The 16,194-nt window shown below is 43.9% G+C and overlaps 1 protein-coding gene across 1 annotated transcript in view; it reads left to right on the top strand.

Annotated features, from left to right (window-relative positions):
• DNMT3L (DNA methyltransferase 3 like) overlaps positions 1 to 16,194 on the top strand; it is a 34,863-nt gene that overhangs the window by 15,132 nt on the left and 3,537 nt on the right. Inside the window, exons 9-12 of the mRNA XM_053305102.1 lie at positions 1,013 to 1,097; positions 5,863 to 5,951; positions 7,952 to 8,027; positions 15,998 to 16,137. Coding sequence (XP_053161077.1) covers positions 1,013 to 1,097; positions 5,863 to 5,951; positions 7,952 to 8,027; positions 15,998 to 16,137 — 390 coding nt within the window. The remainder of the gene's footprint in view (positions 1 to 1,012; positions 1,098 to 5,862; positions 5,952 to 7,951; positions 8,028 to 15,997; positions 16,138 to 16,194) is intronic.

Below are 16,194 nucleotides of genomic sequence, written 5' to 3'. Positions count from 1 at the left end.
AGGGGGCATTCCCTAATCCTAAAGGCCACAGAGAGGGGTGAGCAAAAGGGTCCTTATTACCTTCTATTTTCAGGTGGAGCCAGAGAGTCTCTGAAAACATCAGAGGCAGCCACGGGGGCCCTCCAAGCCTCCCACCGACCTCCTGAATGACAGCCCGGACTGCCTGCAGCCTGGCTCATACCTCCGCGCATGCACAGAGGCCCAGACCAGGCTGCAGCTGGCCCAGGCTGTCATTCAGGAGGCCAACAGGGACCTTGGAGGATCCCCCACCCCCACCTCCTCTGATGTCTCCAGAGACTCTCCACTGCCACCACTGCCACAGCCTGAAAATAGTAAGTAATAAGAACCCTTTCACTCCCCCCCTCCCCGCGGCCTTTAGGGTTAGGGATTCAGGAATGTCCCCTTTACAAGTAAAGGGGAATCCTTTACCTTAGACAGGCCGAACCAGGCTGGTTCAATTCAAACCACGGTTTGAATCAAGCCGGCTTGCATACTCCTAAAGAGAAGTATGCTGCCTCCCCAAAAATGCTCTGGAAGTTCCACTGATCATGGAAATACCCACCTTTGCTGCTTCAGACAAAGGCTGTAAGTGTGACTGACCCACACAGGGGTGGGTGAGTAAATGATGCACCAGGCAGGACTTTTGGTTCATTTTTGGAGGCTGTACATGAATGCAGCCTACTCTTACAACATCTGCATAGGGCTAGTGTTTCACCATTTGCGGGGGCTTAACTGGCGTATGCTAAGAGCAGTTCATCATTCATCTGAAGAGAGGATTAGCTAGTGCAACAGAAGTATATATTTATATTAGTTTACAATGTATTCTCAAATTGTAATTGTGTCAGTTATGCAATACAAAAACAGTCTCTTGCAGATGTTAATGTGTAATAACTGAAATCACGACCAACTGTCAACATACCTTGTAATTGCTACTGTTACTGCTGGGCTAGTCTGACAAACTAATAGATCACTTGTGCCCCCTCCTCAAAAAAATGTTTTTCAATTGTGTCAGAACCATCTTTGGATATATCAGCCACTGGGTCCATGGGAGCAAAAACCTATACATGTGCTCTCCCTCTTCGACAATATTACAAAAGGTAAGTAGCTGGGAAGTTAGGTTATTATTATTATTATTTATTCAATTTCTATACCGCCCTTCCAAAAATGGCTCAGGGCGGTTTACACAGAGAAATCATAAATAAATAAGATGGCTCCCTGTCCCCAAAGGGCTCACAATCTAAAAAGAAACATAAGATAGACACCAGCAACAGGCATTGGAGGTACTCTGCTGGGGGTGGATAGGGCCAGTTACTCTCCCCGTGCTAAATAAAGAGAATCACCATGTTAAAAGGTGCCTCTTTGCCAATTTGTCAAACTAACATCTTTCCCCCTTCCCCTGTAGTCTGTGTCTTGCCTCACTTGCCCAGATCTTTCTGGAGCAATGCTTTACAGAGACATTGGCTAAGATACCAAGCAAAGGTAAGTCAGCCCAGTAATGTAGTGTAGATGCAAAAATTGTACAAATGATATTACACAGGAGTCAGCCCATTATTTCAAAAGGGTTTGCTCTTCTGTAAGTTTGCACAGTTTGTGTGCATGCTTCTTTACTGGGCTAACAGACCCTTGCATGGTATGGCAGCCTATTTCTATCATGCTCTCATCTTGTGGTGCATCATGATCTGGATTGCATGGCACTGTGGGGCAGGGAGCAAACTGCTGAGCCGATGCTCTTGCTTTTGAATAGGTTGGACAAGGTAGGTAGCCTTTGGGGCCCTTCCAACTCAGATTATAAACCGATCAGTGGGAAAGAAGGACCAGATTATGAATTGACTTCTTGTCCACTGAAGTGGTCAATGACAATAATATATTTGACTGCTAAAGGATATTTTATTCTCTACAGCTGGTTGACATTTTTCAGAAACTAAGCTGTATGAAAGGTGGTTGTTATTTGTTATTTTTTAAATCTTATTTTCCAAAACTATTGTGGCAATTTCTGCCCCACCCCACCCAAAAAGGACCATGATCCAGCCAAAGCTGTTTTAAGTCCCATTGGTTTAAAAGGCAGATGTCTGAGCATGTGCTTCTCTCATTGAAATCAATGAGATTAATTTGATGGGATTGTGTCCTTTTTATACACTATTACCCAAACCTGACTAAATGGTAATCAAACATGTTCTAGTTATCACTTTCAGGTAGGAATTCAGGTTTCACCTTTGCTTTCAGGTAGGATGTATATAGGCATGTACATCATTTATTTATCAATGAACCTGGAATGATCATAAGAAGAATGCTCAGGCCAGAAGTCTCATCAAACCCAGCATCTTGCTTCCCACTGTGACCAAGCAGATGCTTCCAGGAAGCTCACAAGCAGGGCATGAAGGCTAGCTCTTACTCTCTAGCAACTGGTATCCAGTGTTCCCACATCACTAAGGGTTCAAACAGCAAAAGCCCAGGTTTTTGCTCACCTGAGGCAAGCCGCTTCTCAGCACCTTGACCACCTTGCAAGGTCTGCAGTGGGGCTGAGCAACAAGAAGCTGAGGCCAGCAAGCAGCCTCCTCGCCTTAATGCTGTATCCCAAACATTGCCAAAGCTGGATGTAAGCACTGCCACCTGACTTCTGCAAGATTCTGGAAGGGCACCCTGTGAGGAAGGAAGGCTACTGGCAACTGTCCCTCTCCATGCAGCACCTTTCCAAACACTTTGCAAAATTCAGATCAGAGCATCATTCCCCAATTTTTGCAGGGCTCTGCAAAGGATGGTGAGGTTGCCAGAACCTGTGAGGATGGTGGGTTGCCAGAACAAGGTGGCCCTTCTATGAGGCAGGGTGAGGCAACTGCCTAAGGCAGGTGCAAGGAGGGGCACACCGTGCCACAACTACTGGCCCACCACCACTAGGGGTGCCACCCTATGGGTCTTCCTTCTGCCTGCTGCCATTGCCCTTCCTCACTCTACTGGGGCATGCTGGTCATTTCCCCCTCCTTATCCCACTGGGTTGCAACTCTTTGTTTCCCCCGCTTTGATGAGAGCAAGGAGCACCCCTGCCTGCCTTGGTGACATAGTCTGGGAGTGTCCGTGTGCCACAATGCCTCGGCAGCATGGCCAGAGAAATGCAGAATACCCACCCACAGATGGGGTGGAGCATCATATTGTTTTTTGCAGCCAGCAGCAAAATGTCTTGGACCATCCCTGGCCAGAACATGTGGCACCTTTGCAAGAACCTTGCAAGGCTCAATGGGACACACCCCACTCAATCCTTTCAGGGCTCTGGGAAGGGCCTTTGCAAAGATCAGGTCGGAGCAGCCCCACCTGGATCCTTGTTAGACTGTGGAAAGGTGATGTGCAAGGAGAGAAGGCAGACAGCAGTCCCACCGCCCCTACATGATGCCTTTCCAAAGGCTTGGGATTCAGGTTCAAAGAGAGCCTCCCTTCCCTTTGAAGTGGCTGCCTGTTTAAAACACAGGGCAGGAGACAGCAGGGAGGGGGGAGGGGGAGACGACAAAGTCAGGAGACAGCATGCTGCAAGAAAAACATGTTTTGGGGGGCAGAAGTGGTAGGTCTAAGAGCTGCAGGCAGCGGTGAGTCCACAGAGCAGCCAATCTGCTGCTGCCGCCAGACATTCATAAAATTTGGATTTGGATTAAGTTCTGACCCAATCTGACTTCAGCAATGCTGGTTTAATGCTGGGCTCTGATGATGTCAGATATTGGATCAAATTCAGAAACTGAATCCAAATACGGACTTAAATTCAGATTTTTCTCCATAGCAGTCAAATGTCTAATCAGGAAAAATCACCAAAACTAACACTTGGTTCTAGAGCACTGAAACCTGCCACACATGAGGGGAATGGCGTCAGTGCACCCAGTGGTGAATTTTAAGAGAATTGGTCAATTCCCTGGTTTTTGGTATTTTTTTTTTTTTAAATTGTTTTAAAATGGCTAAAAATGGTGAAATCTGGCTTCTTTCAAGTCAGAACTTTACAAAAACTTCTGAAATTGAAGATCCTCCTTGGACCATTATTCCATTCAACACCTTGTGGCGGCATCTTCCTTTTCCCTTCATGAAAAGGAGTAACAGCATGCCCCATTTGCCACCCTCTTACATTTCTGGAATAGATGGGCATACATTTATGAAATCTGGCACACATGAAATCTACATTGGTAGGAATCTGTGTTGTTGCTTTCAAAGCTATGGGTCAGTCCACTGATTTTGGTGAATTTTTGAAAAAAAAATTATTTTAAATTGGCCAAAAATGGTGAACTCTGGCTTGTTTCAAGCCAGAACTTTACAAAAAGTTCTGGATCTGAAGCCCCTCCTTGAACCATCATTCCACCACCCCCTTGTGGAGGATAAAGGACATTTCTTTGCTTTTATATTAATTTTTTCTTCTTCATTGCAGAAACAGGTAGACATTTTAAAGAGGATTAAAAGGATTTCATACCTTTTAATCCCTTAGTGGCTAGAAAAGAAAATGGTTAGAAAATTATTTCTAACCACAAAAACAGAAACATCCAAAATACTTTCACTTTTACAGCGTGCTTCTGCAATGGGGAAGACAAAAATTTAAAAAAACAACAAAGGAATGTCCTTGTTCCTCTACATGGGAGTGGAATGACAGTCTTAGGGAGACTTCAGATCCAGAATGGTTTGTAAAGTTCTGACTTGAAAGAAGCCAGATTTCACCATTTTTAGCCATCGTGGACTTCTTGTGTGCTAGATTTCATAACTCTATGCCCATCCATTCAGGAGATACAAAAGGGGGAGCAAAAGGGGCATGCTGATACTCCTTTTCATGAAGGAATTGGACAGATTCCTCAACATGGGGGTGGAATGATGGTCCAAGAAGTGGCTTCAGATCCAGAGGTTTTTGTAAAGTTCTGCTTTGAAATAAGCCAGATTTTGCCATTTTTAGCCTTTTTTAAAAATTCCCCCACCAAAAGACCACAAGCTAAAATCATTGAATTTTTAAACTTTTGCATTTTTCTCCCGCTTCCACCACCACCACCACCAAAAAGCCCCAAACCCCATGAAAAATACACCAAAGAACATGATTTTGCCACTTTATTGAACCCTGAGTAACAATCACACCAAAATGTGTCCCAAGCATCATTTTGAAAATTCTGACATATTTCCAAAATTAATTTCAATATTTTGGAATTAATTCTGATTTTACTGATGCAATTTTTGGGTGGGGGAGTCAGATTCTGATTTTACCCATTTTTACTGATTTTGTGCAATTTCAGATAAAACCCAAATTTCACAGGCTTATAGTCCATTGCTTGAGGCAACTACCTCACCTCACTCCATTAGTGAGGTGGCCCTGGATTCAGAGAGCCATCATGATGGGTAGCCATTAATAGAATTGTCCTTCATGAATTTCTCTAATCCCCCTTTAAAGCCATGTAAGCTAGTAGCAATCACCACATCTTCTGGCAGTGAATCCCATAAAAGAAATTAAAACACCTGTGAGAAATCTGACATTTCCAATTGTCTGGCCAAACAGAAAACACCAGCTTTTGGCAATAGTCAGGTTTTCCCCCAAAGCTCCGTTAAGAGATAGGATCAACAAGGGCACATCAGGTTCTGCACCCAGGTGCAAAAACTCTGCAATGCATCAGGTAGCATGGCTGTCACAGGTCTGAAGGCTCCTGGGGCAGCCACTGGCACTCTGCACAGTCAACATGCTGAGCTGTCCAGACATAAGCTGTAGAGAAGGACTCATAAAGGGCTCACCTTCAGACCTGTCTTTTCTCATGCAGCACATTCAGGGTTTCCACGGCTGGTTAATAAAGGCAAACCAACACCACATAAAACATTGTTCAGGACTGTATGATATTAATGCAGTTTTACATTTGCATTCTTCAGAACTGAAGAACTATGGGTTTCTGGGGAAAGGCATGGGCAATGGCAGACTGAAGTATTTGGATGATGTTACAAATGTGGTAAGGACACAGGTAAGTACCTGTCACTAAGACAATTAGCACAACTTTACATTTTATTAAATATTCTTTCTGCTCCAAATGTGATTGCATGTTACTGCGGTGGGGCCCACATTTGATGCCAAAGAATAGAGCCTTAATTGATGGGCAGCACAACAGCATTGTTTTGTTTGGTGTTTGTTACATTAAACTGAGAAGGAGAAAAGACTGATCTGCTAACTCTTGGCACGATTGCAGGGGAAATGCTAAATGCTGGTTGCTATCCAATGCAGTTAAGAATGCTTCTGGGGAAATGGGCTTTTCTGAGGCTCAGGTGGGGAATTCCAATTCCAGAAGCACCTGCACCACTCCCTGGACCTGGAAGGAAAGTTAATTGGGGGAAACTTTTTGAAATCCCAAGTCAAGGAAGGAAGGCAGCTCCCTGCGTCTGTGTCCTCCTCCCACCAGAGAGAAGGTCAAGCTACACAGCCCATCCCCTGCCCTCACCTGGGAAAGTCGCTGGGAAAGGAGCAAGATAAAAGGGTAGTGAGGGGGCAGGATCCAAAAGAGCTGTCGTGAGATCTCTGAGATGACACAACAGTTGGGAGGAGCCAACACATCCCCTCTTGACAGTGCACAGGCCCAAGACATTCTCCGGCAGAAGCACATGGTGCTGCACAATCACTCCAGCAGAGCAGAATCTTCAGTGGCAGAGATTTGTTGGGCTGTCTTAGTAGCGTCACCTTACATTATAAGATTGTGAAGAGATGTTGCTGGAAGATGGGTATATTCCCTTCCCCTCTCTTTTCAGCCCAGTGAAATCAGTAACAGCTTTTTGTCCACTGAAATGTTTGCTGAGTACTCACGTAGAATAAGTCTTTTCACAGACCTGGATGGACTTTGGCTTGGTCTGAAATAAAAGGAGCAGCAGATGCTGCAGTTCTTTAATATATTCCTTCTGCATCTTTTCTCCCCAATAGTGAAAGTGGATCAGAGCAAGCAGCAACACAGTTTTAGCAAAAACACTTCCAGAAAATAACTTCAACCTGATTCATGACTGGGTTGGAGTACCAGCATGCCATTACAGGAGTGCCACAAAAACCCACAATCTGTTTTTATCAGTGCCTTTTCCAGGGCCAGATTATGATATCCTGAGGCCCTAAACTCTGGCAAGATAAAAGGCTCCATAGCATCACAAAATGGGTCAGAAGTCCAACCCTGGCACGTCACTCACCACATTGGGTCACCCCACACATTGCTTCACTGTTGCTGCTGCAGTGTTGGTCTGAAGAGGCGAATGCTACCCATAACAGTGATGGCAGGTACTGGTCTAAACCAGGCCCTGGTCCAATAAAATTTCAGTATAACTTACAGTTATTTCTGCACAGATTTATAAACTCAATATGATAAAAAGTTATGCAGCCATATAAATATATATATTGTCTTATTGGAATGAAGCAGAGTCTAAAGCAGAGTCTTTTTTTCCTTTCTCCTTTATTTTTCAACCAATTATCTAAAACTTGAAATCTCATCATTCTTTGGTATTCAGAGACTCCTCATATTTGAGGCCCTAAGCTATAGCTTGGCTTGTGCCTAAATCTGGCTCTGGCCTTTTTCTTTTCTGATGTACTGTAGGTGGGAAGTTGAATTGTCTATTCATGCAGTGCTTTTGTTTTGTTTTAAAAGATTCATACACAATTATTTAAGTTCAGTGTTGCTTATGCTGAACTGGCCACTGAGTAGCCAAACTGTGTCAAGCTAATGGTGTTTGATTCATTATGTACTATATCACAAGAAGCTGAGGTTGAACTAACTAGAAGTGTTAGTGGTTAGAGACAGCCTGCTCAGCAGATTCAATTTGACTCAGGGCTTAGGAACTTCTCCTGTCACTTCCTAATCATGCTAATCTGAAAATGTCAATAAAGCAAAGGGATGCAGCTCTGAAAAGACATCAAAATCAAAAAGGAGCCCAACTGAAATATGAAGGATACTCTCTCCCATCTCAAATAATGACCTTGTTTTGTTTTACTTACTAGATAGAAGAATTGGGCCCTTTTGATTTTATATTTGGTTCTACTCCTCCAGTAGCAAAGTCCTATAATCATCCTTCTGGTAAGGCAAACAATAATATATGAAACAATGGCTATTCTTACCTATAGCTCTTGTTAGTACAGTGTGCTTTACAATGTTGTTGCATTTATGCTCATGGTGGCCAACAGGCTGCACAAGGCAACACTCACATTTCTGACTCACCAGGGCTGCTGCGCATGTGAAAGTCAGCCCTGGCAGTTTTGCACAAGTCCTCAGTTGTGCCGTTACTTAAAACAATGCACTGCTACTTCCGTTGAAAACATGCACTGTTCTGAGTAGCTACACAATTACACTCTTGCACAATACTGCCAGGCCTGGTTTTCACGTGTGCAGCAGCCATGGTGAACTTTCCCAGACAGCAGGCTTTACACTGGGCTTACTGTGAGGCTTTTATGCACGTTCAAAGCTGCCAAAAAAAACCGACGCAAAAAGTGGATCTTTTAACTCTGGATATAAATCAGGCTGCGCTCTAATGTGCAGTGAAAAATCCGAATTGTGTGTGAAGTGCTCCCTCCCTGATAGCTCACAGGGACTTCAGGGTAAATCTGGTCAAAATGTGAACACCGCCCCGCCTCCATCCTGGAGGAGATGCGGGCTAAAAGCCAAATGTGGAAAACCTCATGTGGGTGGGAAATTTATTTGTTTGTTTGTTTGTTTAACATATTTCTATTCCGCCCAAACATGTGTCTTTGGGTGGTTTACAATTAAAATAATTTACATTAAAATAATTTAAAATCCAACATTAAAATTATTAAAACTATAAATCTAATTAAAAGCCTGGGTGAATAAATAGGTCTTCAGTGCCTTTTTTAAAGTTGCCAGAGATGGGAAGGCTCTTATTTCAACAGAGAGCACATTCCAAAGTCCAGGGGCAGCCGCAGAGAAGGCCCGTCTCCGAGTAGCCACCAGACGAGTTGGCAGCAACCAAAGATGAACCATACAGACAATCTTAACTTATCGGCAGTCAGTGTAGCTCTTTCAACACAGGAGTAATATGGTATCTCCTAGATGACCCAGAGACCAAGAGGCCATCACATTCTGTACCAACTGCAGTTTCCAGAGTACGTACAAAGCAGGCCACATAGAGCACATTGCATTAGTCCAGCCTGGAGGTTACTAGCATATGTATCACCATTCTGAGGTTGTTCATCACAAGAAACAGATGCAGCTGGCGTATCAGCGGAAGCTGATAGAAAGCACCTCTGCCCACCACCTCAACCTGGGACACCAGGGAGAGGTTTGATCCAGAAGCACCCCAGACTGCGTACCCGTTACTTCCGGGGGAGTGTGACGTGACCCCATCCAGAACCGGCAGAACAAAATCATCTCTTGATTTCCAGCCCTGCACAATAAGTACCTCCATCTTATCTGGATTCAGCCTCAGTTTGTTATCCCTCATCCAGCCCATTACTACCTCCAGGCAGGCATTTAGGGAGTTTATGCCTTCTCCCGATGATGTTGACATGGAGAAATAGATTTGGGTGTCATCAGCATATTGATAACATCTTGCACCAAATCTCCTGATGATCTCTCCCAGTGGTTTCATGTAGATGTTAAACAACATCGGAAACAACATGGAGCCCTGAGGAACACCATACGAAAGCTCAGATTTTGAAGAACAGCAGTCTCCAAGAGACACCATCTGGAATCTGCCTGTAATGTAGGAGCGGAGCCACTGCAAAGCAATGCCTCCCACCCCAAGCCCCCTCAGACGTTCCAGAAGGATACTATTGTCAATAGTATTGAAGGCCTCCAAAAGGACCAACAGAGTTACACTTCCTCTGTCAATTCCCAATTGGAAATCATCCATCAAGCCAACCAAGGCAGTCTCCACCCCATAGCCCACCCGAAAACCAGTCTGAAATGGGTCTAGATAATCAGTTTCCTCCAAGACCGCCTGGAGCTGGAAGGCCACCACCTTCTCAATCACCTTGCCTAGCCATGCAAGGTCGGTGACAGGCCTGTAGTTGCTTAACTCTGAGGGATCCAAGGAAGGTTTCTTCAGCAGCGATCTAATGATTGCTTCCTTAAGACAAGGAGGCATCCTGCCCTCCCTCAGAAAAGCATTTATAATCTCTACCAGGCTCTTTACAACAGCCTATCCTTGCCAGATAGTATAAGCCATGTCAGGGAAGGATCAAGAGGACAGGTGGTAGGCCACACTGCTCCAAGCAACTTGTTCACATCCTCAGGAGTCATGAACTGAATCTGATCCAGGGTCATCACATAAGAGGAGCTGCTGGATACCTCGGCATCAGACACTGTAACACTTGTGGAGTTACAGTGTTGCCTTGCGCAACAAGTTGGACACTTGAGATTAGACTTACTGCCAAATTTTAAATAAAATATAGAAAATAGATAATAATGTATGTTTAGAACTAGGTCCCACTCACTTCAACTAAATGTACTTCCAAGTAAATGTTCCTGGTGTTATAGCCATGCAGCAAGACTTTACATATGTTTACTCAGAAGTAAATTCAATGGCTCTTACTCAAGTGTGCATAGGGTTGTGGTTGAGTTGTCTAGTCTCATGACAGCGTGGTGTAGTGGTTAGAGTGCTGGACTAAGACTATAGCCATGAGACTTGCTGGGTGACTCTGGGCCAGTCCCTGCTCTCTCAGCCTAACCTACTTCACAGGGTTGTTGTGAGGAGAAACTTAAGTATGTAGTACACCGCTCTGGGCTCCTTTGAGGAAGAGCGGAATATAAATGTAAAATAAAAATAATTAATAATTAATAATTAACAACAACAATAATAACATTATTTCACTTCTAGAGCTCTCCAGAAACAAAATAGTATGAAACACAATAGCAATGTATAGAGATCAGTACAGCGTATTAGCGCTTGCCCTTAATGGAAAGTACTTTGTGCAAAGATGGGGGCTAGCAATGGGCAATAGACTAGCACCTTTACTGGCTATTTCATATATGAATACCATCAAGAGAAGGAGCATCAATTCTGATGTACATAGATTATTCGATTATTATTACTTCTACTGAAAAGTAGGCAGATGAAATATTTGAGAACTTGAATATGGGAGGCAGTATAAGACTCAAGAAGGAAAAACCAAATGAGGAGGGCTGACTTTCTTTTCTAGATATGGAAATTAAATTAAGAAATAATCATTTAGAGACCAAATGGTATAGAAAATCAGCCAAAAAGGACATTTTATTAAATAATCAATCAGCACACCCCCAAATAGTGAAAATACAAACTATTTAAAATGTGATAGAGGGCAGAGGATATCTCCACAGCGGAACATCAAAAGGAATCTAGAGAGAAAGCTGAAAACCTAATTAGGAAGAATGGGTATGAATTGCCTGTTTTAATAAGTTGGAAAAGAGGTAGATTCATTAAGGGTTTGCCAGTACTTAAAATACCATTCATTATTGATAGATTTACATGGCAAACCCAAAGAATCTTGGAAAGACAGGGAATGAAGGTGAATGTGGCTTGCACAGCACCAATGACACTTAGACAATCGTTAAGTTAACTCTAGATTGTATGATAGGAAATGTGATTTACAAGATTGTGACATTTGTGAACAGGCGGAAGGAAACTGTGGAATGAAAGGTACAATATATAATATTCAATGCTTAGGTTGCACTTCTTTCTCTATTGGGGAATCTGGCAGGTCATTGAAAGAAAGATATAAAGAACATCTAGCAGATATGTGGCATTGTGCAAAGAGAACGAAACCCTGGTCATTGCATATGAGGATTAAGTATGAAGGACAAATGGTGCCCGGATTTTAGGGATTGAAAAGAATCTACAAAGAAGGAAAATCAAGGAAGCATTATTAATAGAGAAATTGAGACCTGACATTAATGCTTGGAAGGCACTGGCCGATGCCATGAAGTTTATTAGCCTCTGAGAAGAATCAGGTGTTTCCCCCTTCTCTCTCCGCCCCTCATTATTTCTCACAGGAATCTGTGTGTTATCATGTCTAAGGAATTTAACAGCTGGGGAACCAAGGTTTTCATCTGTGCACATTTGTTTTACTTAACTGAGGATGGTGTGTCACACTGAAACATCTTATGTTTTTATGTTTGCCAACTTTTAGTTTTTCTTTGCATGATAAAAGGCCTTTATTTTTAGAGTTTGGAGTTAATATGCGCGTTGCATCACCAGCATATTGACTTATTTGAAGCTTCCCCTTGATTTCACCCACTGCAACTACTAAACAACCCCCAGTGCAACTACATACGTGCCACCACCCAGCCTCCCCCTTACTGCAAACTGCCTACTTACCCTTTTTTCCTCGGCAAGAGGCACGCCTTTTTTTTTTTTAACCACACAAATGTGTCCAGCTGCATGTTGGGGCTGAGGGAACACCTTGTTATGTGTGGCCTTGGCTATACATCCTCCCCAGTTGCAACAATAGCAATAGCACTTACATTTATATACCGCTCTATAGCCGAAGCTCTCTAAGCGGTTTACAATGATTTAGCATATTGCCCCCAACATTCTGGGTACTCATTTTACCGACCTCGGAAGGATGGAAGGCTGAGTCAACCTTGAGCCCCTGGTCAGGATCGAACTTGTAACCTTCTGGTTACAGGGTGGCAGTTTTACCACTGCACCACCAGGGGCTCCACAATGGAGCTGAGGTTCCTAGTAAGCAATTATATCTGGAGTCCTTATTTGGAGAACCTGCAAGCACTCAAGAGGACAAATAGGAGCAATATGCCCTTCCTACTTTGTGGTTCTAGGAACATACAGACACGCTCTGGGAAATTTCACTTGTCATATTAAAACTTATTTGGCTTCCCTTGAAAATTCTCAGTTGTTTCTTCTTGGGAAGAACCTCATAATTCATATAAATTTCACTTTTTCAACATCTCAGCTCTACTCCTAGTTGTCCTTGATTATGTGTCCACACTTGGTGCTATTTTTCACCAAAGTGCTCTATCACCAAGTTCCCAATTGTGTGCTTTTGGTTCTCTAGCCCATGGAGGAGGCAGATTATGATGATATATGAGCTGCTCCCTTGTTGGAGTTTATATATCACAAAGAGTGGGATGCAATCTCCATCAGACTGTGCTTGCGAGTCTCCCAAGATGCTAGACTGGTCTGAGTCAGGCTGTTCTTGCATTACTATTTGACTCAGGATCATTGCTTGACTTATACTTTATGTGCTTTACGACAGCAATGAATGCACCACTGAGACATCTTAAAGGCCAAACTGAAGACAGATCATCCTGGAGAGAATCTATCTATGTGGTCGCTAAGAGTCGACACCGACTTGAGGGCACTTAATCAATCAATCAATCAATATATGCTTGCTACTGAACTGCGAGTGACTGGGAAATGATCACATTAATTGAAGTTATTGTTATTGTTATTTTTTACATTTATATCCCGCTCTTCCTCCAAGGAGCCCAGAGCGGTGTACTACATACTTGAGTTTCTCTTTCACAACAACCCTGTGAAGTAGGTTAGGCTGAGAGAGAAGTGACTGGCCCAGAGTCACCCAGCTAGTTTCATGGCTGAATGGGGATTTGAACTCAGGTCTCCCCGGTCCTAGTCCAGCACTCTAACCACTACACCACGCTGGCTCTCAGTGATAGTTACATCTCTGTGTAGCTGCTTGGAACTGTAGCCTTAGCACTATTAGGGGTGTGCAATTCGGGAATTCAGTGATTCGGTTCGGGACCCAAACCAAATCACCCCTGTTCTGTTTTGTGCCCGAATATGGGCCACCCGAATCACCCTTGATTCGGTTCGGATTCGGATTTAATCTGAATCTGAATCTGAATTGATTCGGGGGGTAAAAAGGGGCCCAGGGGCAAAATTTTGGGGTGGGGTGGTAGTGCCCAATGGGTGGAGGCTACCACCCCAATTTCAGGGGAATTGGGCAAAGGGCTGATTTTTGGGGAATTTTTGAAATTTTAGTGACTTTGGGGCAGTTCAGGGGCATAGCATGGGATCTGGGCAAAAGGAGTGGGGTGGGGTGGTAGTGCCTAATGGGTGCAGGCTACCACCCCAATTTCAGGGGGATTGGGCAAAGTGCTGATTTTTGGTGAATTTCTGAAGTTTTCATGTATTTGGGGCAGATTGGGGCAGAAAGTGGGGACTGGGACAGAATAGTGGGGTGGGGTGGGGTGGTAGTGCCTAATGGGTGGAGGCTACCACCCCAATTTCAGGGGGATTGGGCAGAGGCCTGATTTTTTGGGAACATTTGAAGTTTTGGTGTCTTTGGGGCAGATTGGGGGCAGAAAGTGGATCTGCCCCAAAGGAGTGGGGTGGGCTGGTAGATAGTGCCTAATGGGTGGAGGCTACCACCCGTCCCCAATTTCAGAGTGATTGGGCAGAGGGGTGAATTTTGGTGAATTCTGAGGTTTGTCTTCATAAGGTGAAGTGTGCTAAATTGATTACTTCCTCATATTCATAGTAATTGAGAGTGTGAAAAAGTGAAAGTTGGGCCATGAGAGTAGTCTAACTGAAAAAAATCTCATTTGCTATGATAGAATGAGAATCCACACCTCAGAAGTTGCCCACCCATTAGGCACTACCACCCCACCCCACTCTTTTGGGGCAGATCCACTTTCTGCCCCCAATCTGCCTCAAAGACACCAAAACTTCAAATATTCCCAAAAAATCAGGCCTCTGCCCAATCCCCCTGAAATTGGGGTGGTAGCCTCCACCCATTAGGCACTACCACCCCACCCCACTCTTTTGGGGCAGATCCACTTTATGCCCCCAAACTGCCCCAAAGTCACTAAAACTTCAAAAATTCTCAAAAAATCAGCCCTTTGCCCAATCCCCCTGAAATTGGGGTGGTAGCCTCCACCCATTAGGCACTACCACCCCACCCCACTATTATGCCCAGATCCCATGCTATGCCCCCGAACTGCCCCAAAGTCACTAAAATTTCAAAAATTCCCCCCAAATCAACCATGAATCGAATCACCCGAATTTTTCATGCCCGAATTTCGGGTGATTCGGCTCAGGCCCGAAAAATATCGGGGGACATCGGGGGTGATTCGGTTCAGCCCCGAATCACCCAAAATTGCTCGTTTCGGGCACAGATCGTTCTGTGCCCGAAATATTTTGCACATCCCTAAGCACCATGTAGTTAATCTCATATTCTTCTCACAACAGCCCAGTGAATTGATGGCTAAGCTACCAGATCTCCCCATGTCTAGGTCCCTTTTCCTGAAAGTGACCATCTATTTGCTTACTCATGATGGCTGAGTGAGGAGCTACATGCCTGTGCCTCTTGCTCCCTCTGCATGACTGAATTAGTCTTTAAAGCAAAACTCTAGGTGGTCTAGCTCTGCATTTATGCATTACTAGTAAGGCTGTGCTTTGGAGCACCCAAAGCCAAATAATATGCACCAGTTCTTTGGAACAGTGTGGCTGTCTCCACACAGCCTGAAACAAAACTCTATGGGGGAAAGCGCTTGGAAGGACTACACCTCCCAGCATACCCCGCTTGCCTTCCCAGCTGTCACTGGGACAATATGGAGCTCTGCTTCCTGTAAAGGAGGCTGGACTGTCTTCCATCACGCTGGAAGCATGCAGTACTGCATGGAGATGACCACACTTGAAGCAGTTCCCGCCACATGATTCTGAATGGCTGTTGTATATTAAAGCAATACAGTTAATATTTGGTATTCTTATGTGTCCAGTAGTGTAAATTACTGAGAAGGAAAAAATGATAGTTTGTCAAATTAAGAATCCAATTTAAAAGATAGGCACATTTCATTTCAAATTAATGTTATTTCTTTGGAAAATCAAATATATCTGATGTAAATGTTAGAAAAATGTGTTCCATTTCAGTCTTGGGCAACTGCAGTCTTCAGAGCTAATTGCTTGACAGTGCAATCCTGTGCACCCCTACTCAGAAGGCAGTCCCATTGGGTTCAGTTATAAGTGCATATAGGATTGCGGCCAGTGTTGGTCTTCTTTTAAAGCCCACGTTCAAAGGGTGTTTTGGGAAGCCATCTCCTTATGGCTTTTTTTCTCATCTCGCCTCCCTCTCAAGCCTGGTATTTCTACCAATACTATCGAATCCTTGAGTATGGAAGACCCCCAGCAAGAAGTGACAAGCCATTTTTCTGGCTATTTATTGACAATCTTGTGCTGGAAGAAGAAGAGAGAAATACAGCTTCTCGCTTCTTTCAGGTAAGCACAAAAGCAAGTTGCTTTCAAGAAGTTTATTTATTTATTTATTTGATTTAT

The sequence above is a fragment of the Hemicordylus capensis genome, chromosome 3 (genome assembly GCF_027244095.1).
Source record: "Hemicordylus capensis ecotype Gifberg chromosome 3, rHemCap1.1.pri, whole genome shotgun sequence".
NCBI classification, from domain to species: Eukaryota; Metazoa; Chordata; class Lepidosauria; order Squamata; family Cordylidae; genus Hemicordylus; species Hemicordylus capensis.
This window is presented reverse-complemented; position numbering and strand designations above follow the sequence as displayed.